This window comes from Molossus molossus, unplaced genomic scaffold (genome assembly GCF_014108415.1).
Source record: "Molossus molossus isolate mMolMol1 unplaced genomic scaffold, mMolMol1.p scaffold_m16_p_12, whole genome shotgun sequence".
NCBI lineage: Eukaryota > Metazoa > Chordata > Mammalia > Chiroptera > Molossidae > Molossus > Molossus molossus.
Genome location: NW_023425347.1, coordinates 62,048,513 through 62,073,038, shown reverse-complemented (window position 1 = coordinate 62,073,038; position 24,526 = coordinate 62,048,513). Strand labels below are relative to the sequence as shown.

The 24,526-nt window shown below is 39.3% G+C and overlaps 1 protein-coding gene across 1 annotated transcript in view; it reads left to right on the top strand.

Moving 5' to 3' along the window:
- The window catches only part of PRKAA2 (protein kinase AMP-activated catalytic subunit alpha 2), a 54,720-nt gene extending 30,194 nt beyond the window's left edge, over window positions 1-24,526 (top strand). Inside the window, exons 3-9 of the mRNA XM_036256070.1 lie at window positions 11,335-11,428; window positions 12,008-12,152; window positions 13,537-13,624; window positions 15,003-15,227; window positions 19,976-20,480; window positions 22,027-22,153; window positions 23,379-24,526. Coding sequence (XP_036111963.1) covers window positions 11,335-11,428; window positions 12,008-12,152; window positions 13,537-13,624; window positions 15,003-15,227; window positions 19,976-20,480; window positions 22,027-22,153; window positions 23,379-23,617 — 1,423 coding nt within the window. The 3' untranslated portion in view covers window positions 23,618-24,526. The remainder of the gene's footprint in view (window positions 1-11,334; window positions 11,429-12,007; window positions 12,153-13,536; window positions 13,625-15,002; window positions 15,228-19,975; window positions 20,481-22,026; window positions 22,154-23,378) is intronic.

The following is a 24,526-nucleotide window of genomic DNA, read 5'->3' as shown; positions in this document are numbered from 1 at the left end:
TACAGAACAAGCTTATTGACACAGACTCTAACAGTGTTAGTGATTTAAACGAGGAGAGTCCTGATCCTTGTAATTTTGTTTGTTTTGTGCAGTCTCGGACTAGCTGCCAAGTGTAGTTTCCTTGTTGCAGAATGGGCCTCTAGAACTAGCAAGGAAGTTTAAAACCGAAATACCAAGAATGAAGGGTATTTATTTGTTGCATGGTTTCCCTATTAACTCAAAACGGGGGGAAAAAACTATTGGAGAAAATTAAGAGGAGTAAACAGGATTGAAAGGAAACTCCAAACTAGAGTTTGTTGGATTCATTTTTGTTCTTGTTTTTCTTCCCCCCCATAGTCCTTAGGGAAACTTTATTTTAACTGATCAAAAATCAATGCTTCCTTATTTAGTAGAGATGCTTTTGCCTGTCTGCTTTTTTAGTCTTTATGTTATTCAACCTATTGACAGCTTTTTAACATTGTTCCGCTTGAAATGCTGTAATTCCTCGGTTTCTGTGACGTTACAGTCTTCTGTTTGTTTGTTTGTTCTCCTTTCCATTGTTGCCTCTTCTTCAGGCTTTCTTTTACGGACGCCTCTTTATCTGCCTCATCATTAAATATTGCTGTCTTTCAGCTTCTGAGCTATTGTAATTTTCCGAGTGAACACTTCTTAGTGTCATTTGTTACCTCTATGGTAAATATTTCTAAACCTCTCTTTCTGGGCCATCATTTCTCCTGAATTCTGAGCACATTTATCAAACTGTTGATTGAATGATTTCATTCTGAAGTCACAGAGTCATCTGAAACTAAGTTGAACTTTCTCTCCCAAATGTACTCCCTTATCCTCCTCCCCTCCTTTTTTTAATGAAAATACTTTTCACACAATTTCTAAGCCTAAAGCTTGGCCATCATATTTAATTTCTTTTCTCTCACCCCTTCATCTTTAAGTTCTGTAGCTCTTTTTCCACAGTGCCCCATGAATACGACCATTTCTCTCTGCTTCTATTGTTGGGTCACCGTCTTCTGTTGCTTATTATATAGTTCAGCTGTTACCTGTGCGGAGAAGACTTGACCCACAGCTCCCTTCTCCTGGGCTTCCGATTCCAACTTGTCGTGTAGAGCTTAGCTTTTACATAGTTACCTCTACACACTTACTTTATTCCTAAGACTGTGTCAGATTTCATCCTCTGCTCCCACAGTACCCAGCATTCAGCTTTTCCAAAGCCCTTGTCGTTATGTTGTAACTGCTCATTTTCTTGTTAGTGTCTCCCATAAGGCTGAATTCTTTAGGAGCAGGAACTGTTTTCTTTATTTGTTCGACACAGCATTATTGAGTTCGTACTACCTGATGGACTGTTTTAGGTACTGGGGGTGCAGTGGTGATAGGCAGACAGGATCTTGCTCTCAAGGAGTTTATGTTCTGACAGTATCTGCAGTTCCCGATTGTAACTGCACAAATCAGTAATATTATTCAAGCTGTGATGAGTCCTGTGGGGAGAATGAAACATGCTACTGTCAACCCATGTTCGTTGGTGCCAGTTCAGACGCCAACGGGAATCCGCAGTTTGGGGTGCGGTGAAGAAGGACACTTCATTCAGTGCATGCAGCTGGATGTAATGCAGCGTGGCTGTGGAATCAGCACTGGGGTGAGGCTGCCTGGGGCCGGGCCCCTCTTCTGCTAGGCAGCTCCATTCCTGGATGGCCCCCTCTGCTCCGCCCCGCCCGCCCCATGCTGGTGTGTCCAGTCTGATCCTGCAGGACGTCCTGAGTGGTTCAGCTCCAGACAGGGAAGCGCAGTTCCCAGTCTTCTGTGGAAAGTGCATGCTTTCGGGGCTAGAGGGGAGCTGGCTTGTGTACGTGAGGGCCTGTAGAAGCCCCTGGTTCCTGATTGGTCAGAACAGAGCTGCTCTGATTGGTCAGAGCTGTGCTTGGGGAAGGCCCCAGTACTACTGGTTGAGATAGGAATGCCTTTGTAGAGCTGGCCGAGGTGGCAGAAACAGGGCAGGCGGGCGGCCAGGTCAGGCCACTGGCACAGAGGCTTCTCCGGGAAGGGCAGTTTGCCTAGAGGCCCCTGTGCAGAAATGGCTGCTAGACTCTGCTCTTTCTTTTTTTTTAAAGCCCAGGTAGCCACCAGGAGCCCTTCTTAGTTCTCAGAGTTCACAGAACTATCCCAGAGTATGACCAGGAAGGGAGGAAGTGCTAATTTAGATTAGGTTGTGGGAAGGCTTCACTGAGGAGGTAAGGTTTGAGCTAAGACCTAAAGGATGATCATGATCTAGCCATTTGAATATCTGCCACGGTGTTCTCAAAGCAAGGGGGACAGCAGCCTCCAAGGGGTGAACCAGATTTGAGGTGCTGTAGGAAAACTATTTCCATAATGTTGGGAGTGGAGTGAGTGAGGGCAAGAGAGGTGGTCATGAGGTCAGAGAGGAGACAGGGACCAGATGTTGTAAGGCCCTGGAGGCCCTGCTGGGTTTGGGTTTTGTTCAAAATGGGAAGCTTTCAGAGTTGGGGGAGCGACATGGTATGACTTATGGGTATGAAGGCAGACTTGCAGTCAGGGTGACCAATGGGGAAGCTGTTACTGTACTTCAGCTGAGAGGTTATGGAGGCTTTAACCAAGGTGAAAGTCTAGATTTGTGTTATCTGATACACTGGTCACTAACCGCGTGTGGCATAAATTTAAGTTAATTAAAATTAATAATGTAGTTTTCTGGTCACAATAGACACATTTCAAGTGCTTCATAGCTACATATGGCTAGTGGCTACTGTGCTGGACAGAGGAAATGTAAGACATGTCTGTTGCAGGAAGTTTCGTTCGACAGCACTGGTGTAATGAAGAGACATTGATGGATTCAGTCTATATTTTGGAAGTAGAGCTAGTGAATTACTGAGGAAAGGAATGGGGACGAGGAATTCCTTTTTTTCTTTTTTACTCCCCTGAGCAATGGATATTTTGGGTTTTGGGCTTAACTATCTAGGTACTGATGATAATGCCATTTTTCGAGATAGGAAGAATGGTGGAAAATTATACTGGGGATGGGCGAACATGAAGGGTACTGTTTCAGCTGTGTTAAGTTGAGAATTCCATTAGACATCTAATGGAGATTTCAAATATCATCTTTACCTTTCTGGCACCTAGCACAGTAGTAGGTGTTCAGTAATTACTTGTAGCATGTATAAAGAGATGACATTTGAACAAGATCCTGATGATTCTAGGAGGACAAACATGAACAGGAAAGTGAAGGTGTAAAGCACATGGTGTGTTAGGAATGCACAGCCTGGTTTGGCTCATGCACAGAGTATATGTAAAGAAGTGGAGGAAAAGAAAGCCAGAAAGTTAGCTAGTTGATCCATTTTTTCAACAAATGGCACCATTTAGGCATTGGGATACATCATCAAACAAAAAGATAACAACCACAAAACTCTGTTGTTATGGAGTGTGTGTGTGTGTGTGGGGGGGGTTGTGGAGGAGATAGACAATAAACACTGTATTGGTCAAATATCATGTATGTTAGGCAGTGTAGAGGTGAGGGCATATACCATGCAGATATCTGAAGAAGGAAAATACAGAGGGAACAGCAAATAAAAGACTCTGAGGTGGAAATTCCCACAGGCCAGAGATCAGGGGAGCAGAGTGATTGAGGGGAAATTGGAGAAAGAGATGATTTCAGAGACACAAAAGGGAGCCAGACTTTGTAGGGTATGAAAGGACCTTGTAAAGATTTGGCTTTTACTCTAAGATGAGAAGCCATTGTAAGGCTGTGATCAGAAGTATGATATGATCTAATTTTTCTTGACTCATAGAAACCAGATAGGAGTCAATTGTGGTATTTTTGGTGAAAGCACAGTGGCTTGGAATAGAGCTTGGGTGGAAGATGTTGAGAACTAGGCATATTCTCTGTGTAAATTTCCAGGCAGAGATAACAGCATTCGCTGACAGACTAGCTGTATTGTGAAAGGAGAGAAGTCAAGGATGACTCCAAGGTTATGTTGGGCAAATCAAAGAATGGACTCACCATTAATTGAACTGGAGAAAGTTGTAGGAGAAAGAAGTTTGAGATGCAGTGTTGAGGGGTAGAATCAAGAATTTCATTTCGGTTTTATGAATTCGAGACACTTATTAGGCATCCAAGTAGGCTATTGAAATATATGAGTCTGGAGTTAAGGAGAGAGGTGTGAACTAGAGATAAATTTGGAAGTCATCATCATATATGGTATTTGAGATATTTAAAGCCCTAAGACTGGGTGAGATCACCAAGGATGTGAGTACAGATAAACAAGAAGTTTAAGAATTGATCTCTAGAACACTGAGATACTAAGATGTCTGGGAGATGAGGAGGAGCCAGAAAAGGAGAATGGAAATGAGCAGTTAATGAGGTTGGAGGGAAACCAGGAGAATCTGGAATCTTGGAGCCAAATGAAGAATGTATTTGAGTCCGGCCGGTGTGGCTCAGTGGTTGAATGTCGACCCATGCACCAAGAGCTCGCCAGTTTGATTCCCGGTCAGGACACATGCCCAGGTTGTGGGCCCGATCCCCAGTGGGGGGCATATAGGAGGCAGCCAGTCAGTGTTCTCTCTCATTGATGTTTCTATCTCTCTCTTCCTCTCACTTCCTCTCTAAAAATCAATGAAGAAAAAGAAATTAAAATAAAAAATATTTGAAGATGAAAGATTGTCAGCTATTTCTTATATTGCTGAATATTGAGTAAGATGAGACTGAGAATTGACCATTAGATTTGGCAAGGTGGAGGTTGCTGGTGTCTTTGAAAAGAGCCAGTTTGTTGGCATGGCAAGGGAAAAACCTGTTATGAAAGGCTTAGGAGAGAATAGGAGATGCAGAAGGGGAGAGAGTAACAATAGACAATTCACGAATTTTATTAAAAAGAGAGAAGAGAAATAGAGGGGTAACTAGAGGGGAATTTGGAGTCTAACCAGGCTTTATTTTTTAAGATGGGAGGTATCGAATGTTTGTATGCCAAAGAGAAGAACTGTGTCAAGAGGGAGCAATTGATCCAGGAGAAAGAAGAGCTATCTGTAGAAACCAGGTCCCATAGCAGGCGGGGGAAGGAATCCAGTGCATACTTGGAGGAGTTAGTCTTAGACAGTGTGTGACTGTGGAATGAGTGCTTGTGCACAGTGGGGGAAAAGAGAATTAGAAGTGAGGAGGTCAGGGAACTTAGAGGACAAGTCGCTAAATGGATGTCATTTACACCCCAAAAGATGACCATGGTAACGGGGGGTGGGGGTGGGGAGACTAAGTCAGAATGAGGGCGAGTTGGCAAAGAGATTGGTTGATGCCTATATTGAGAAAAGGTATTAGGTTGTGTGATCTGATGGCCCGCACTTCAGAGACACTGGGGTTTTTGAGGGAGGAGGTTTTGAATGAGGAATTTTTTTTACCAGATTGTTCAAATTGACCAGCATTTAAAATTTTGTTGTGAATTAATAAATCTAGGCTCTGATTAACAATGATTGTTAATATCCCAAAAAAGAGAGACAGGCAATATTATATGCCTTTGGCTGGAGGTGTACAATAGCATCTAGTCTTTCAAAAGTAAAAACAAAAGCCCTGGCTGGTTTGGCTTAGCGGTTGGAGTGTTGGCCCAAGGACTGAAGAGTCTCGGGTTCGATTCTGGTCAAGGGCACATACTTCAGTTGCCTTTCATCCCTGGCCCTGGTCGGGGTCGTCTGGGAGGCAACCAGTCGATGTGACTCTCTCACATACCTCTCTCTCTCTCTCTCTCCCTCCTCTCTCCCTCCCACTCTGTTGGAAGATAAATGGAAAAATATCCTCGAGTGAGGATTTAAAAAAAAAAAAGTCAAAAAAGATCTCTTATCCTTTGAGATGACATGGAGGGATCTGGAAAGTATTATCCTAAGTGAAATAAGCCAAGCAGAAAAAGACAAATACCACATGATCTCACTTATATATGGAATATAATGAACATAACCGTATTCTGAGGAATACGGTAGACCCAGAAACATGGAAGTAGGGCACAGACTCACATCCCTCAGAAGAGGGGGTGTGGGGGTGGGAGGAGCTAAACCATAGAACTTATATGCATGTATGCATGACCAATGGACATGGACAACAAACCTGGGGATGGGGCAGGGCGGGGCGGGGTGGGGTGGGGAAGGGGGTGCCAATGGGGTAAAAAAGGAGAGACATTTGTAACAAAAAAATAAATGAAAAATTAAAAAAAAAAATCCAACTGAAGTTCATCAGGTCTCTAGAGCCAAGAGTGGGGCTATACATTGTGCAAAATGAGACTATGGACAAACCAACTGGTTTCTTCAACAAAAGAATGCAAGAAAAAAAAAAAGAGATGGCGGAGCAACCTGTAAATGAAAAGAAACATAAGATGCATATGAACCAAATGCAATGTATGGATTGTATTCGAATCCTAATTAAATAAAAATATAAAAACAAAGCATATAAGCTAATCAAAAACCTTGACTAGATATTTAATACCATTCATATGTGTTAAATTTATGCATGATAACAATATTGCATAAGTATGTACACATACATTATTCAAGTTATTATCCTTTAGAGCTACACACAGATTGATTTACAGAGAAAATGAAAGCCAGTTTTCATGTGAATTGTGATTGAAAACAAATACTCATATAAAGTTAGTAACCAGGACAAATTACTTACCTTATACTATAGAATGCTATAAATTGATTTCTATATGTCACACATAAATAATAAAAGCATGATCAATCTAATAAAAAATGAGAAAAAGACACAAGTAAGCATTTCATAAGGAATGTGTATGGTGTCTGGAGAATGTATAAATCCACAAGCTTCCTTAAATAGTTTAGTGTTACCAAAATCTCTGGTAAACAGTTGGCATTACCTCCTACAATTGGACATTCCTATAAACCATGAGTTGGCAATTTCACTCATAGGTGTGTATCAAAGAGAAAATCTTGCCATGTGCAGGAATGTTCATGGCAGTGCTATTTATAATAGAAAAATTGTAGAAGCAGCCTAAATATCCTTTATGGTAGATTAGATGACTAAATAGCCTCTCCATTGACAGGAGAGTAAATGAATAAGTACAAAGAAATATTATATAATGGTCAAATCAAATAACTATAGCAAACACAACAATGTGGATGAATCTCAATAAAACAAGTCCCAAAATATTATATATAGAATACCCTTTTTTTTTAAAGCTAAGAAAAATAAAAACACTCATATGAATGTATACTTTACATGTATATGAGAGTGATATACATACACACATGTATATATATAAATATGTAAATAACACTATAAAAGAGAAAGCAAGGGTGGGATGAACAGGCGTTTCAGGGTGATGGCTACCTTGGGTGACAGAAGCAATGTGACAGGGACGGTGACTACTGTATGGTTAGATGGAAGGTACTTCGAAGGTCCTGCCTGGCATTTTTTTGGGTGATGGGTATGTAGGTACTTATATTATTAAAAATAATAAATAAAAGTGGACCATTTGTGAACCAATAAGGATAAGTGCCTGTGAACCAAGACAATGACTGTTTTATTTCTTTTTTTTTTTTTTTTTTTTTTATCCTCACCCGAGGACATTTTTCCATTTTTTGTACAGATAGAGCGGGAGGGAGAGAGAGGAAGGGAGAGAGAGAGAGAAACATCGATGTGAAGGGACACATCGAGTGGCTGCCACCCGCACGACCAACCAGGGCCGGGGACAAACTGCAACCGAAGTACGTGCCCTTAGCGGGAACCGAACCCGGGTCTCTGCGGACCGCAGGCTGACGCTCTAACCGCTGAGCCAAACTGGCCAGGGCCTGTTTTATTTCTTTATAACTGAGTTCTAATTGGAGAAAAGATTATTCTGTGTACATTGCTATATAAATAGCATTTTAAAATCTGTGTAGATATACCCATCAAAAAGGTATACTCATGAATGCTGATACTTGTCTAACTTTAGAAAGATTTTTCTTTTCCTGTTCCATATGCTATTTAAATGGATAGTGCTGGAAAATGCACATTGCTTGGCCCGCTGGGGAATGCTTCAGGTTTTCTGTATGCTTGATTTTTTTTCTTAATTAGAAACACTATTTCTGAAAATTTTCCTAAAGCATATTAGTTTGCTTCTCTATTGTATTAAGAAAATGATGATGACATGTATGAGTGATTCATGACTGAATTTCTTATGATGCTTCAATGTGATACATTATTTTATAGGGCACAAAAGATTTAGCTTACTCTGGCCAGGCTTAAAACATATCCTAGACTTTGCTTTTTTCTCTAGATCCCTGATAGGGAGCTGTTTTCTTAGGACTTTTTTCTTCTAAAAATCGTGTTTCCCTTTATTCCCACCTTATTCTGGTTAATTGAAATTTTATTGCTTAAGGTTTTGTTGTAATTTTTTTAGTCTCAGATTATTAAGGTTGTGACTCCAAGCTGCTCTCATTATTTAAAAGTGCTAATTCATATATTTATTTAAATATCGACTTTGTTATAGATACTTTGTTAGGTGCATGCCCCTTAATCTAATCACCATAATAATTGTGTGATTAAGCCTTGAGGTGCATGTTCTGGAGCTAAGGGACTCAGCCTGGATTTGGGAAGCAGCCTGTAAGCTGAGATCTAAGGCAGCGGTTTTCAACCAGTGAGCCACATTGGCTGAGCAATACCTGACTAGTTAGGCCTGTTGTCTATTCCCTTAGATTGTCAAATGAAAAATGACAGCAGTCAACGCAACAATAGGCATCTGGTGTGAATGAATCAAAATCATACTTTTTTTTTGTCAGATTGGCAAATATATATATATATATATATATATATATATATATATATATATGTATTTTGGTGTGCTGCAGAATTTTAGTAATTAGTTTATGTGCCATGAAATGAAAAAGGTTGAAAATCGCTGATCTAAAGGACGCCTAGTAACCAGTTGAAGGGTGGAGTACTGGTCATGGTATAGGATCTGGTTAGCAGAACGGGATACAAAGGGGCTCTGGAAGGAGGCAGTGCAGCGGGGTTGACAAATACAAGAACGGTGTGCTGTGGTGGTGGGAATCCACGGTGACACAGAACCGCAGAGGTAGGCAGAGGCCTGATGAATTCAGGGCCTGGGAGCAGTAGGAAACCCTTGAGGATTTCTGCTTAGGAATCTATTGAAAAATAGATTCGTATTTTGAAAAGAATGCTTGTTTTAATGCCCATCTTCCTGGATAGACTGTTGGCTCCTCAAGGATAGGGAGGAGCTGTTGACCTCGCCAATACAGGTCAGTAGGTACTCAGTCAAGATTGTGTGACTATTAAGAGTTCACTGTCTGGCACACAGTAAGTGCTCAGTAATGTTAGCTGTGGTTTTTGTTGCTCTGGATTAGCCTTTGGTGTGGACAGTGGCTGCTGTAGAGTTAGAGGTTTCATGAAATAGTTAGATCCAAAAGTATCTATTGAAGACCTATGATATATCCGGAGGGATTAGCAGTTAAATTTATTAGAATTCCATGCCTTCTTTTCTTTCATGTCCTAAAGATGTGCAGAGCAGAGAAGTGATTGAGAATTCTGCTAGTAAATGAGATTAGCCTACAGCAGGTGCTCCTGCCCTCCACTGTTCGCTGGATTCAGTTAGAGCTTGGTGCTTGTTCGGATGGCTCTCATAAGTTGGCTTTCATAGGATGGCTTCTAGAGTTCCCTTTCACAGCTCATATGATGGTCTGAACATTATTTCTCAGTTATACTAGCTTATTTTATATAGAGTGGGATACCTTGTCATTTTTCATCCCAAAGACTGTTTGCTTTTAGAGATATTTATTGTGAAAATCTATCATTTTCAGTGCTATAGCTTTAATGTTTTACTTTTTCCAAGTGTTTATAGATGAGGTGTCCTCTCTATAGGATGTAGTTATAGCTCCCACTTCCTGGCCATTTCCCCTGCTCTTTCCTAGGAAACAATAACCAGAACCACCACCTGACAAGTACTCGATTTGTGCACTTGATACAAGGTGCTCCATTTGGGTGGACTGATTACTAGAAGGTTCCCCTGTTTCCGACACATTCCGGGTCAAGGTGTACTGCTTAAAGGATGGCATCTGGGCCACTTCTCAACTCCTACTTGTGCCTTCCACGGGGTGCCGTTAATCCAGGCAAAAACTACACAACTATACTTAGTGGCCCTAAATAGTAACTCAGTGTAAATTAGATGTTGCTCATGATTAACTGGATTGTAGATAATCCTTCATAAACAAAGCAAATCTACTTGAAAAGGTAGAACAATTGTTCCTTTCTAGGTGTTAAATGCAGCCTGCAGTTAAAACACTAATGTTATATTTAACTTGTTTTCAGTTTTGTAAAATTGTGTGTATAGGCAGAAGTTGTCATTTTTAGGTAAAATTTCATTTTGTCAAATAGAGCTAAGGTTTTTTGTTCTTTTTTAATGTGCTCAGCTTTGAGTGCCAATAAATAAAAAAGTAAAAATTTACCCACACATACATACCTCTTTAATTTTTTATTATGGAAAATTTTAAACGTGTACAAAGTGAAGTGATGAAGCCTCATGTATCTCTTATTCAGCTCCAACAATTGTCAGTATATTGTTTTATCTGCTGCTTCCCACGTTGCCCACCGTAAATTATTTTAAAGCAATTTCAAAATACTATGTTTTTAACCTTCCAATTCTTTAGTATTTACTCTGGGAAATAAAGACTTTAAAAAAAATAAATAAATAACTCAAGCACAGTTTATTTCAGCACCTAAAAAGTTAATATTGTCAACCATTCAGTCAGTGCTCAGACTTTCCTGATTGTTTCATAAATGACTTTTAAAGTTGGATTGTTTGAATCAGAAGCACAATAAGTATATACAGTATAACTGGTCAATGTGTCTCTTGAGTTACTTTTAATCTATAGCTTTCCTTTTCTCTTTTTTCCCCTTGTGATTTATTTGTTGAATAAAGGGCCATTGGTTCACTTTCTGGTTTTTGTTAATTGTATCCCTGTGGTATCACTTAACTTCTTCAAGTACGCTTTTCACTTATGTTTAAATATATTATACCTCATCTCCATAGACTGTAAAAACGTTTTTGTTTAAGTGGACAAAATAATGCTTAACTTAGTTGTCGAAGATAGAAGGATTTTAAAGATTTTGTAAACATGGAAAGGAGGAACTGGAGGAAAGTCCAGGCCTCAGAAAGTTAGTTGAATTTTGTTAAAGCTCCATTCTTACAGCTCTCTGATTATTTTGATAACATTATACATTTGTTGCCACCTTAAAATATTATAAAACACTGGAATATAAAATTGTAGCGAGAATAGATGTACAGGTTGATTTTGGTTAAAGTAACATTTTTCATTAACTTTTTTTGTTGTTGTTTGTTTACAAAAAAGCTATCAGGTGATCAGCACTCCAACGGATTTTTTTATGGTAATGGAATATGTGTCTGGCGGTGAACTATTTGACTACATCTGTAAACACGGACGGGTGAGTAACACTACCCAGTGCAATAAATTCCTAAGCTAAAAAAGAGGGAAGTGCTGGGAAATAGCAAACCACAGAGGTATTTTTAAAGTTGGGGTTGCTTCTGTAATAATGCCCAACTAAACATACAGACTATTAGACATATTTTCTCTCTTTAAAAGTACACCTTTTGAAATACTGATTTTAGGAAATAAGTTCCATTTATCTGCCAACATGATGCCTATGCTTTTCAAAATGAAAAATCTGTTCCATACATCATGTTGAAGCTTCAGCTATTTTCTTTCTTAGCACGTTCACCTAAGTTCTAGTTTCGATTATGTTTTACTCACTGAGTCCCTAAGACTTGTGCACATTTAGTAATATTACTTGAAAATTAAATATTACTGCCTAGCAGCAAAGAAAAACCTGTTGATGGACATGTTGAGCTGGAATGCAAGTTTTCGGTTTCTTTGTCTGACTTGTTGAATACTCTACCACCACCTAATGAGCTTGCTCAGTTATATTTAGGCGGAGTGTGAAACCGAGATTCTTGCTATGTAGATGCCCCGAACATTTTTAGTGCAGCTTCTTTTACATTGCTAGGTTGAGGAGCTGGAAGCCAGGCGGCTCTTCCAGCAGATCCTGTCCGCCGTGGATTACTGCCACAGGCACATGGTGGTGCACCGCGACCTGAAGCCCGAGAACGTGCTGCTGGACGCGCACATGAACGCCAAGATAGCGGATTTCGGTGGGTAGCTCGGGGTTGCTCAGGGTACGAGCTGCCTCTCGAAGGGTGGCAGCCGCAGTTCTGAAGGAACTAAGAACTTAAATTTCAACACTGTAAATCCTGTGCTGAGAAAAGGGGTTAGTTGCACAACCTCCACAGTAGTAAATTTATTTAAGCATGCTTTTAAAAATGTAGTAAAAAAAAACACACCAAAAAAAAAAAAGCAAACCACTTCGTAGACTCAGACAACAGTATGGTGATTACCAGAGGGAAAGTGGTGTGGGGACAGGTAGACAGGGGTACAGAGGGGATAAATGGTGATGGAAGGAGACTTGACTTGGGGTGGTGAACACACAGTACAATATACAGATGATCTGTTATAATAACATTGTATACCTGAAACTTGTGTAATTTTATTAGCCACTGTCACCCCAATAAATTCAATACATTAAAAAAAAAACGCAGCGGATACTTTTAGAGAAGTTAGAGGGCTAGGCATTAAGGTAAACCCATTTCATCTGTGTTTTTTCCTAAGGAAATGAAATTTAACTGTTTTTGTGCAGGTCAAAAACCCCTTTGAAAATAGGGCACTGTCTCTGATGACCGCACTTAACCCGAGACCCATGAACGCTCGCAGCCTTGGAGCTTTGCAGGAATTCATGCCTACCATTTGATGAAGGAACAGGAGTTTTGTCAGGGGTGAAAGAAAAGCGAACATGTAATTGTTAGGCACCAAACACTTTCTGGGGTAGACATGCCCAGAAAGGGTGCCATAGTAGGGTGTTTTGGGGCAAGGATTAGGAAGAAGAGATTCTAGGAGAGACAGAAGCATGCCAGAGTCCTTCTGAAAATCACAGAATTCACTTAGTACAATAGTCCAACTAGATTTTTGGTTTAGTTAATTATTTTTTTCTATGTTTAATGAAAGCTTTCTGAGAAACTTTTAGAAAATAGTCTTTATAAATTGGAGCCTGTCTGATTTCTACTTAGAGATTTTTTTTTTTTTTAAAGACTTTTGAAAGCATGGCATAAAAAAGCAGTAGTCTCTATTTTATTCTTTCTGCTGTAGAATCGTGTAAATAATATTTTGATATTTTTATGTTTGGAAAAGTTCATATAGTTTCGAGTAACCTCATATTTGTGAAGTGAATCAACATTTTTATTTAGAAAAGGAATTTAATTCTTTTAAAATTAATTTAATGCATGCTGTGTTTTAGCTTTTTTGTCATAATAGAACAGCACCCTGAAATGGTCTCTTTGTAGTCTTAACAGATGCTTTCCACTCCTGTGTCTTAATTGAAAAATATGTGCTGAGCATTAAAGACTTGACATTTTTCCTCATGGGTTTATCTATATCTGCTTTTAGCAATATCTTGCACCTGGTAACCATTACTCTCATTTTCAGGGTTATCTAACATGATGTCAGACGGTGAATTTCTGCGAACTAGTTGTGGATCTCCTAATTATGCGGCGCCCGAAGTAATCTCAGGCAGGTAATACACGTCAGCACAGAGGGAGCTGTTTGTAATCTTTTGTTCATTTGGGGAACACTTAATGATACAGTTTCTTCCTAAGATAAGATTTTTAACACAGTAGAAACAAATTGTCCCTGTTACTTTTTCATTGTTGAAGAGAGAAGTTATATTAAACAATGTTTTGAACATTTAATTTTGTCCTGAATGTATTTAAGGAGGGTTTCCATTAAAAATGACAGAAACAAATGTTGATATTTTTTCATCTGAGAAAAGTGCAGATAGAGTAAGCATGTGCTAAATTTAAGCAATGTCGTTATTTACTTATCAGACATGATCCTTTAATGATATTTTACATGTTCTTTTAGAAAAGTATATAGAGTATTTTATATTTTGTTTTTGGAAGAATGAGGTTTGGGAGGAACAATATGTCATTTCATAAATGTAACAGTGCAAGTGGAGATATTTTAATTATGTAATTTTCTCACTGATACATTTAAAACATGTTTATACAGATTGCAGTGGTAAACCCAGGTCTTCTACAGAGACCAATGTCTGATTGTAAAAGTTAACAGAATTCTATGAGAGAAAAGATAGAAAAGGTATTATTACAGGTAGTGGTAGAGGAGTTTTTGACCAATACAACCAACAGTGTTAATGATAAACAGCAATTTTTATTGACATGGATTATATTCTTTTAATTGGATTGAAGATTTGCTTTGTTCCTCCAACCCAGGTTTGAGTTTGGTAATGTGCTTTCAGGGGAAGTTTTCTAGGCATAGCTTTTTTGTTGTTGTTGTTGTTGTTTTTTTGGAGCAAAGCTAATCTTAGTCCCATGAGCTAGCAAGTGATTAGAAAGGAAGTATTTAGGTCCTCAGGATAATGTGATGCAGGATAAATACTGTCAAAGACAGTATCACAGAACTAGTTAGGTACTTTACTGTTTCAAATATTTTTTAATGTAGGTGTGCCAGGAATGAAATTCTATTACATATGCATTTTCTTTCTTGTAAGAGTTTTATGGTAAAAAAAATTTAGCCTATACCCTATATAGTATTTTTTTTTCAAGTTTATGGTCATCTACTTTGATGTTTCTATAAAAAATCAGCCATAGAAAGTTTTATATTTTTTAATTAATCAATTAATAAGTTCAGTGAAATGAGTTTGTGCCAAAAATATATATATATATACTGTTTTCTCTTGGAAAACTTGAATAGTAATTGATTAGACCAGTTAATTATTTTCCATGGGGAGCTACCATTGAGTTGTGGAGTGGGCGTGGACTTCATTAAAGACCTTGAAAGCCATATTTACTGAGTCCACCTGTGTGTATCTAGACAGGGTACTTGTGAAGAGAGTGACAGTGGCATTTCAGGTTTGCATTGTCATCTTTTTCTAGATTGTATGCAGGTCCTGAAGTTGATATCTGGAGCTGCGGTGTTATTCTGTATGCGCTTCTCTGTGGCACCCTCCCGTTCGATGATGAGCACGTACCTACGTTATTTAAGAAGATCCGAGGGGGTGTCTTCTATATCCCAGAATATCTCAATCGTTCCATCGCCACTCTCCTCATGCATATGCTGCAGGTTGACCCCCTGAAACGAGCAACTATCAAAGACATAAGGTGACTCACTTGTTGTTACTGTTACATACATATTCTAGTATTAATGACACTGTTACCACTAATCGAATGCCTTCTTTATGCTGGGCTCTGTAGCGCTTTATACACATTTTACTTTCCTTAATGCACAAACCCGATCATGTCACTCGTGTTTTAAATATTTGAGATTGTTTCCCAAACTCCGGGTAGCAAAGCATACAAAGCCCTTCAGGAAGGCTCGTCTCACTTCCGAAGTCCAGTCCTGCACTGCCACGCCCCACGCACGGTGCTTCGGCCACACTGGGTTTTCCCGTTCCTCCAGCATGTTCTTTGCCTTTGTGTCTTTGTTTGTATGATTCCTTTCACCTCTGATGCCTTCTCTGCCTTTTTGGACCTGATAGATTTCTATTCATCCTTCAAAATTCTGCTCACATACCACCTCTTTTGATTTCCCTAGGCAGTGTCAGTTGCTCCCACTTCTGTGATTTTCACATTCTGTTCATGCTTTTGTTCTTCTGTTCTCATTTTGTGTGTAGCACTTTTTCAGTGTGTTGTTTTCTCTTTTACATTGTAACTAAATAAGGGTAGAGGGAGTGTCTTCCTCATCTTGGTATATGCAGTGCTAGACAGCCTAGTATATAGCATATGGTCAGAAAGTGTTTGAATAAATTTCTAATAGAAAAACAGGGTGAGACTTATGCATTTGACTTGTGGTTGATGCAATAAAGAATAAAAGTTTTGCTAAGATTTTGAATCCAAAAATCACTGCTAGTGGGTTTGCAAGGATTTCTTGTTGTGTGAGAAACTTTGGAAAATGCAGTAGCTGGTGTTACTGTGAATGTGACCTTTATAAAGTACCCAGCAGCCAGGACGATTGATTGCCTTCTACTTTTACTTATCATGTCACGTTTCTTAGAGGTGTTCTGTTCTTACCTAACCTTGTTTCCAGTATTTGCTAACAAACACATTCTTTTAACATCTCTCCAGAATCCTCCTTCTCTTCATAATCCAGAATGACTGTTTGGAGACCTGTGACTGTCGGAGTATTTAAGTGATGGCTGAGGTGGTTGTTTCCGTGTCTGAAAGCACGGACTGACTCCTTTCGTATCCGTGGACTGTTTCCTTCCCCACCCTTTCCTCAGTGTTCCAGGCTTCGTGCATAAACATGTAAAACTGCAGAGCAGCACCAGATTTAGTTATGCAAATGAACTTAGTGGGGAAACAACCTCTTGTGTTCACACTTCTTTAGAATGTATAGTTCATTGCCCTGGCTGGTTTGGCTCAGTAGTCGGAGCGTCGGCCCACGGACCAATGAGTCGCGGGTTCGATTCTGGTCAAGGGCACATACCTCAGTTGTGGTTCGTCTCTGGCCCTGGTGGGTGTCATGCGGGAGGCAACCAGTCTGTGTCCCTCTCACATCGGTGTTTCTTTCTCTCTCCCCCACCTCCATCCTACTCTCTCTGAAGAAAAATAGAAAAATATCTTCAGGCGAGGATTAAAAAAAACAAAGAATATATAATTAATTTAATTGGCTTTTTCTTAGAAAGAAAATTGGATATGCTGATATATATATATACTTGTATCTGTAGTGTAAAGTATTGATTCTGTTATTTTAAAACAGATGTTTGTGTACAAGCTTTAGGAGGAGATGTAAGTAAAAGTCTACTTGGATGTAGGTGATATAAAATAGTGGCATTCATTTCTGTACTTAAAATAACATGACAACTTGAATTAGTAGTTCTCATTTTTTTATTTATCCAAATTCAGTTTTTTGATGTTTGAAAATCCTTTTTTTTTTAAATACAAGAATATTGAAAGTTTGTACTTACTTTTAAATTATTGATTTTAGAGAGGAGAAGAGAGAGAGGAAGAGAGAGAAAAACATTGATGTGAGAGAGAAATGTTGATCGGTTGCCTCCTATAAGTACCCCAAAGGGGGATTGAACCCACAACCTGGGTATGTGCTCTGACTGGGAATCAAGCCCACCACCTTTCGGTGTACGGGACAATGTTCCAAACAACGGAGTCACACCAGCTAGGGCCATTGGTTGATTCTTGTATATGCCCTGACCAGGGATGGAACCCACAACCTTGAAGTATTGGGATGACGCTCTAACTAACTGAGCTACCGGGCCAGGGCCTGTTTGTGACTTCTTGAGTCAATAAAATACAATTCAACAGGGAAATAATTACTAATTACTGAATACTTACTATATACCAGGTATTTTGCTAGACACTTGACATGTTTTATTACATTGACTCTTAATAGGTAGCTATTATTGCTCTTATTTTTACAGACCATGAGACTGATACCTGTTTAGACATGTAATATAATTACTTTTGTTATTTCTTTTGAAAAATTAATGCTATTAGTCATTTTTATTACTAAACATTTATTAGATGCTTATTATTATAGCAAATAAACACATTAATGAATTCATTTTTATCTTCCTACTTTATGTGTTTATTCATCATTTATTTATTTTGCATTACAGAGCACTTACTCTGTATTGGACATTGGAGTATAATTAAATAAGATATGGCTCCTCTTTCAAAGAGCTCCCAGTTTGGGGGGAAGATTATGAAGAAATCAACAACTATAAAAAAGTATGAGTGTTATAATAGAAAGTTCTAGAAGCTGTGGAGGTTTCATCTTTGTATACCCTCAGGGCCTGACTCACCACCATTTCTCACCGGGATGGTGCACCAGCATCATCAGCACTATGATCATCATTACTTTCTACCTTTCAGTTTCTATATCACGAGCAGAACAATATTTATAGAATGCAAATTATATCCTGTCACCCCTGTCTCCTTAAAAGTGTTCAGTGATTTTTATTAACCATAGGTTCAAATCTCCAAACCCTTTTTATAGCCTACAGCTGTCAGAACTTTCTGATAATCAGAATCTTCGAGTACACTGTTTCTTTTGCTGGGAGTATCTGTTTCTTAACTCTTTGCTTAGGTGACTTCTAATCATTCTGGCATCTGCTTAGCTGCTACTCATAGTGGCTTCCTTGGTCGCCTGCCTCCCATTCTGAATTATATTCTTTCATTTTACCTTGTGTATTTTTACTCAGAATCTTAACCATGGGATTTTCATGTTTGTAACTATATATTTATTTTTGTGAGTGTTTGTTTAATCTTTATCTAGCTAGGATATAATCTTTTTTTTTTTTTTTTTTATCCTCACCCGAGGACATTTTTTCATTTTTTGTTCAGATAGAGTGGGAGGGAGGGGGAGGGAAAAGAGAGAGAGAAACATCGACGTGAAAGGGACACATCGAGTGCCTGCCACCCGCACGACCAACCAGGGCCAGGGACAAACTCAACCAAGGTACACGCCCTTAGCAGGAACCGAACCCGGGTCTCTCTGGACCGCAGGCAGACGCTGTAACTGCTGAGCCAAACTGGCCAGGGCTAGCATATAATCTTTATGAGGTGAAGGAGGTTGTCTCTTTGCCATAGAATGTCCTTAAAATATGCATTAATGTATTAATCAGTCAATAGAAGGTATCCAGTCAAACTATATATTGATCTGAATTTAAGCCTAGGGAGTGCCCCCTTGCCCTATGTAGTGATACGTACACAATCTTGAAGGAATAGTACATGTTAGGTGAGAGGGGGTGGGATATCCTGGGGTAGTAATAGCAGTATCATGTGCAAAGGCCCAGAGTGTGGGAAAATAAGATTTAGGAGACTGATTCTTGAACTTTTGGATAACCCACTTCACTCTTAAAAGTTGAGGTCTCCAAAGAGTTGGTGTATTGTTTTTTTAATGCATGTACATCTATCAATATTCACTCTATTAGAAATTAAAAATGAGAAATTTAAAAATTATTTAATTTACTTAAAAAATAATAGACCTATACATGTTAACCCAAGTAACATCTTTCATGAAAAATAACCTTATTTTCCAAATCAAAACAAAAATGGTGACAAGAGTGGCATTAATTTACATTTTTCAGATGCCCTCAGTGTTTGTAATCGAAGACAGCAGCTAGGTTCCCATATCCACTGCTTTGTTCAGTCTGTTGCAGTATGTTGTATTAGTTGAAGTGTATGGACTAAATCTGACCTCATTCATATAAGAGGTTGGAAAAGAGAGGAACATTGTAATAGCTTTCAGATAATTGTAGGTATTTTTCTTTGATATGAAACCAAAGTTTAACATGTTAGTTGCATTATCAAATAAGGAAACATGTCAGTGAACTGTTGTACTTTATTATATTGAAATCCACAGGTCTGTTTTGCATTTTGAATGCATTTGAGCCCATGTGTAATTCTGTAACATCATGCATTTGTCATTTGGAAAATATTGGGTTATTGAGTTACAGGGGTTTTCCAAATGGTGATACATTTCATATACAATATCAACAATCATATTGATTATCATCATTCCTACAAAGTTATCAGAAAGATCTTTAAGTATTGGGAAGTTTTAAGGCTCATGGAGATAAAAATTACACAGAACTCTAAAATGTTGCTTGAGAGCTTGGATTTTATCATCGGCATCAAATGCTTCCAGTTGTCTCCTTCACAGTGACAGATTCATTTTGTTTATTTTTGAGAAAATGTCAGCCAAATACCCAAATCTGAATAACTATAGTTCTTCAAGGGTAAGGGTTAATGAACTTACTGAGGGTCACATAACTAGCAAGTGACCAGAGAGCACATATTTCTGATTGTTATATTGTGTTGTCCCATGTCTACATTATTTGGGACTTGCCAGAACATGTTCTTACAATAGTGTGTTGTGGTATTTTTCCTAGAGAGCATGAATGGTTTAAACAAGATTTGCCCAGTTACTTATTTCCTGAAGACCCCTCCTATGATGCTAACGTCATTGATGATGAGGCTGTGAAAGAAGTATGTGAAAAATTTGAGTGTACAGAATCAGAAGTAATGAACAGTTTATATAGTGGTGACCCTCAAGACCAGCTTGCAGTGGCTTATCATCTCATCATTGACAATCGGAGAATCATGAACCAAGCCAGTGAGTTCTACCTCGCCTCCAGCCCCCCAACTGGTTCCTTTATGGATGATAGTGCCATGCATATTCCCCCAGGCCTGAAACCTCATCCAGAAAGGATGCCACCTCTTATAGCAGACAGCCCTAAAGCAAGATGTCCATTGGATGCACTGAATACAACTAAGCCCAAATCTTTAGCTGTAAAGAAAGCCAAGTGGCATCTGGGAATCCGAAGTCAAAGCAAACCATATGATATTATGGCTGAAGTTTACCGAGCTATGAAGCAGCTGGATTTTGAATGGAAGGTAGGACGTTGTATATCAAGGTCATTTGTAGAAGCTGTTTTTTGAATAGTATGCTGCTCTGAGCTGCTGAGTGCTGAGGTCAATAAAAAACTTGTTTTTGATTTAGAAATAAATTAGTGGTCTTGATGCTTCTGGCTATAAATGCCATTCTTTGCAATAATATACCATGTGCATTCAGAACTAAACAAATAAACCTGTTTAAGGAAGAAGTGTGCTGATGTTGGGGACCTACATATTTTTGAATTGCAAAGTAGCATTTTTGGCAAAGAAGCTAAAAGTAATCGACTTGAAATCACCTGAGAAAATAGTCCACCTGTTTCAGCATTTGTTATAGCAATAAGACGTCATGCGTCTTCAAAGGCATTATGTTCTGCATGTCTCTCCGTTCTTTTAGGCAGGGTTTTTCTTTTTGTCAGCAGTAGTAGCCAGTGGTCAGTGCAAACTGCACCATTAGGGTATGTTTGTTCAGTCAACAAATACTTTTCTCTAAGTTGAGAAAGCCTCTCTACTTTGGCTGGTGCTTTTAATCCTTAATTATAGAATATTTTTCTTACTCTCAGCCCACATTTTACATTTAAAAAAAAAAAGTGCTGAAATTTGTTTCAATTCTATTTATTTGTCAGAGGGAAAATCATTAAAAAACATTTCAGGTGTCCCTTTAATTGTTTTTGAGGACTGATCTTTTTTTTTTTTTCATGGCTGGGGACAAACTGCAACCCAGGTACGTGCCCTTAGCGGGAACCGAACCCGGGTTTCTCTGGTCCGCAGGCTGATGCTCTAACCACTGAGCCAAACTGGCCAGGGCTGAATCTATTTTTAAAGGTAGAAGAACAACATTCAAATATGCCATGCAAATATTCACTTGACATGTTTGAATACACCAGTCATTTTCATTTTGTTGTTTGTACATGAAATGCATAAGTAAAATATTTTCTTGAACCCATGTAAAACTCAGATCTCTCTTTTCTGAAGTAGTTAGTATTTAGTTAGCTAAAAAAAAAGGGATGTTAATATCTTTAAAATTCCTTATGAAACATTTTTGTAACTAGTTTGATGTTTTTGCAAACCCAGAACCTTCTTTATCTGAGATGCAATTTTCCTATGTTCCAAAGGCAGATAATCTCTCTCTCTCTCACGGGACTTTCTGTGATACTTAAATTCTGTGACAGTGCCTGTCACAGTGCTCGATGCTTGTGACATGTTAGTTCTCCTGTATTCCTCCCGCTTTGTATTTACAGGTGAAGCATTCAAGTTGAGGCTGGGCAATCCCATTTATTATTGATGTTTTGGAGTGAGGCGTATATCTAGAATGAAGGCTAGACTCTGAGTTCCCTTTCATTTTAATTGCCATACATAAACAATATTGTTAGGGGGGATTAAAAATACTGAATTACCCTGTAATGTAAGAAAAGGATCATTCAGGAATTTCTTCTCCATCTCTCTTCTCTCAGTGCTTTGTTTTGGTCTTCTCTGTCATAAGAACAGGGAGATATTTTATAGTCTGTCATTTTTAACATTTTTCCCTAATGGAGATTTCCCGTTCTAGGTAGTGAACGCATACCACCTTCGTGTAAGGAGGAAAAACCCGGTGACGGGCAGTTACGTGAAAATGAGCTTGCAGCTGTACCTGGTCGACAACCGAAGCTATCTTTTGGACTTTAAAAGCATTGATGGTAAGGAAGCTCCTCAGGCATAGGCTCTGAGAAGATAAAACGTGGCGCTAGATGTTCAAATCCCCTTGAAGGCATGGTGGGTAGGTCTTTTATACTGGTCTTTACGTAATCTAGATTCAGCTAACAATGTAAGTGACACGCGGGTCCAGGACGCGTGGACTGTCTCCAGCCCGGCGCCTCCCAAAGCAGTGCTTCCTTGCTCTGACAGAATCGTCGTGTTGGCTGTGGAGCCCAAACCAGGGAAGCCCTTTTACCTAAACTTCGCTGATGTTGTCAGGTTCTTTGTCCCATTTCCTCATCGTGTTTTATTGCTGTCAGCATTATCATTTCTAAACTTCCCCTTCATCAGCTTTTGTCATCCTGGCTGGCCCCGGTGACCAAATAGGCCTCTCCTGGGATCTGGGTTGGATTTTGGTGCCCATGGCCATCCAGGAGCCTGCGGGGCCAGGGAAGGAGGGCCTGCCCAGCAATACGTACTGTGCGCCTAGGGTCAAACCTGGGGGGACCGAAAGTGCTTATTTTATTCATAGGCCAAAGTAGGATAAGAACAGACTAGCTCCATGGTCAGGTACCGAATGGAACAAGAGAAGAACTGAGTTCAGATATAGGGACATTGATTTATTCAGAGCTTTTAAGTTTTATTCTTGGACTACCATCGTGTTTATATGGTCCCCAGACCACCTTCATCAGAATTATCCAGCGGCTTATTAAAATGCAGATTCTTGGGACCGGCCCCCAGCCTACTAAGTCAGAATCTCTGGAGATGGGAAACAGGGAATGCGCATTTTTAAAAGGCGTTCCCTTGCCCCCTCCCCACCCCACACAACTTCATTGTGCACCCGAGTTCAGAACCACTGTGTGATGGTAACTTTTATTTTTATCTTAATGCTTTTTTTCTTGATACACTCCAAGAAAATAAGCCTTCAAGGATGTGCTTTCTTCACATGCAAGGATATCAGTTTGATTTCAAGGTTAATGCCGAATCCTTGATAAGAAGGGTTTAGGGGTCACCTTTTGACCATGTGGAAGTGTTGTGATTGGTTAGTGATGTCGGTGCTTGTGGGAGGGAAGAGGTCACCTTGCTCCTAAAACACTGAAATGCGACATTTATTAAGTGGCCTTTGCTCAGAGGTGTTTACTTAATATGCTGAGTATACCATCGCCATAGGAAGGGCTGGGGCAAATATACCTTTCTGATCAATTGCTCTGCTTGGGTCCATTTCAGACGAGGTGGTGGAGCAGAGGTCTGGTTCCTCCACACCCCAGCGTTCCTGTTCCGCTGCTGGCTTACATAGACCGCGATCGAGTTTTGATTCCGCAACCCCCGAGAGCCACTCGCTCTCGGGCTCCCTCACCGGCTCCTTGACCGGAAGCATCCTGTCCGCGGTGCCACCTCGCCTGGGCAGCCACACCATGGATTTTTTTGAAATGTGTGCCAGTCTGATCACTACTTTAGCCCGTTGATAATCTCTCTCTACTTTATGTCTTTCTGTTATTGCACTGTGAAAATCACATGTATTCTTTAAATTATTTTACTTATGTGTGCACATACTCTAAAATGCTGATGGACAGACATGAATATTGCCAGGGGACTCTCAATGCCATTGAAATGACTGAAAACAAAGAAGTTCTGACACTTTATTTACCTGTAGAAAGATGTAATTCTATTTTGTCTGTGATAACTTCCCATAGGCAGTGTCTTTAATAGGTGAACGCTGATGAGTATCGTCAATTAAAATTGTGAGCTCGCCGCCGATGATTGACGTACCTTCCTGGTGAAGCGTCCCAGTCAGAGGGTGCTGGGAGCGCACGTCTGTAGTGCAGGTCCGTCCGGTTTACTTCCCCAAGATTTCAGCAAGCTTTAAGCTGTGTTTATGCACCCAGTTCTCTTGCACAAGAATATTAAAAAAATAAAACAACCATTAGTAAGATAGTATTTAAATGTTGAAATCTTAAACTTAAACACCTGCCCTCAAAGTTTCAGAAGCCAAGTGCAAGGAATTTTTGCCTAGTGTTCAACAGAAAGGTGGTGGCCCTGAAACAGACAGCCACGGTTTCCTGGTTCCTTAATAGCTGTAACCCACTGGAGGTTTTATCTTTTTTTATCTTGAGATTTCCATGAATGATATGCTTATTTTAAGAGCCTTAGAGGTTCTACTCAATATTGTTAGCATCAGGAATCACAGCAACTTCAGCCCTAAACTTACATATTTAAAACATGCTTCAAAACCTACCTTTCTGAAAATCTTTTGGGCTCTTTTTATTTTTGTACTTTACTAAGCATGATAAAGTTGACAGTTTACAAAACAAAGCAAAATATCAACAGTCACTTAAAAGAGAGCTCTTCTCTTTGATCTCTTATTGTGTGTGGTG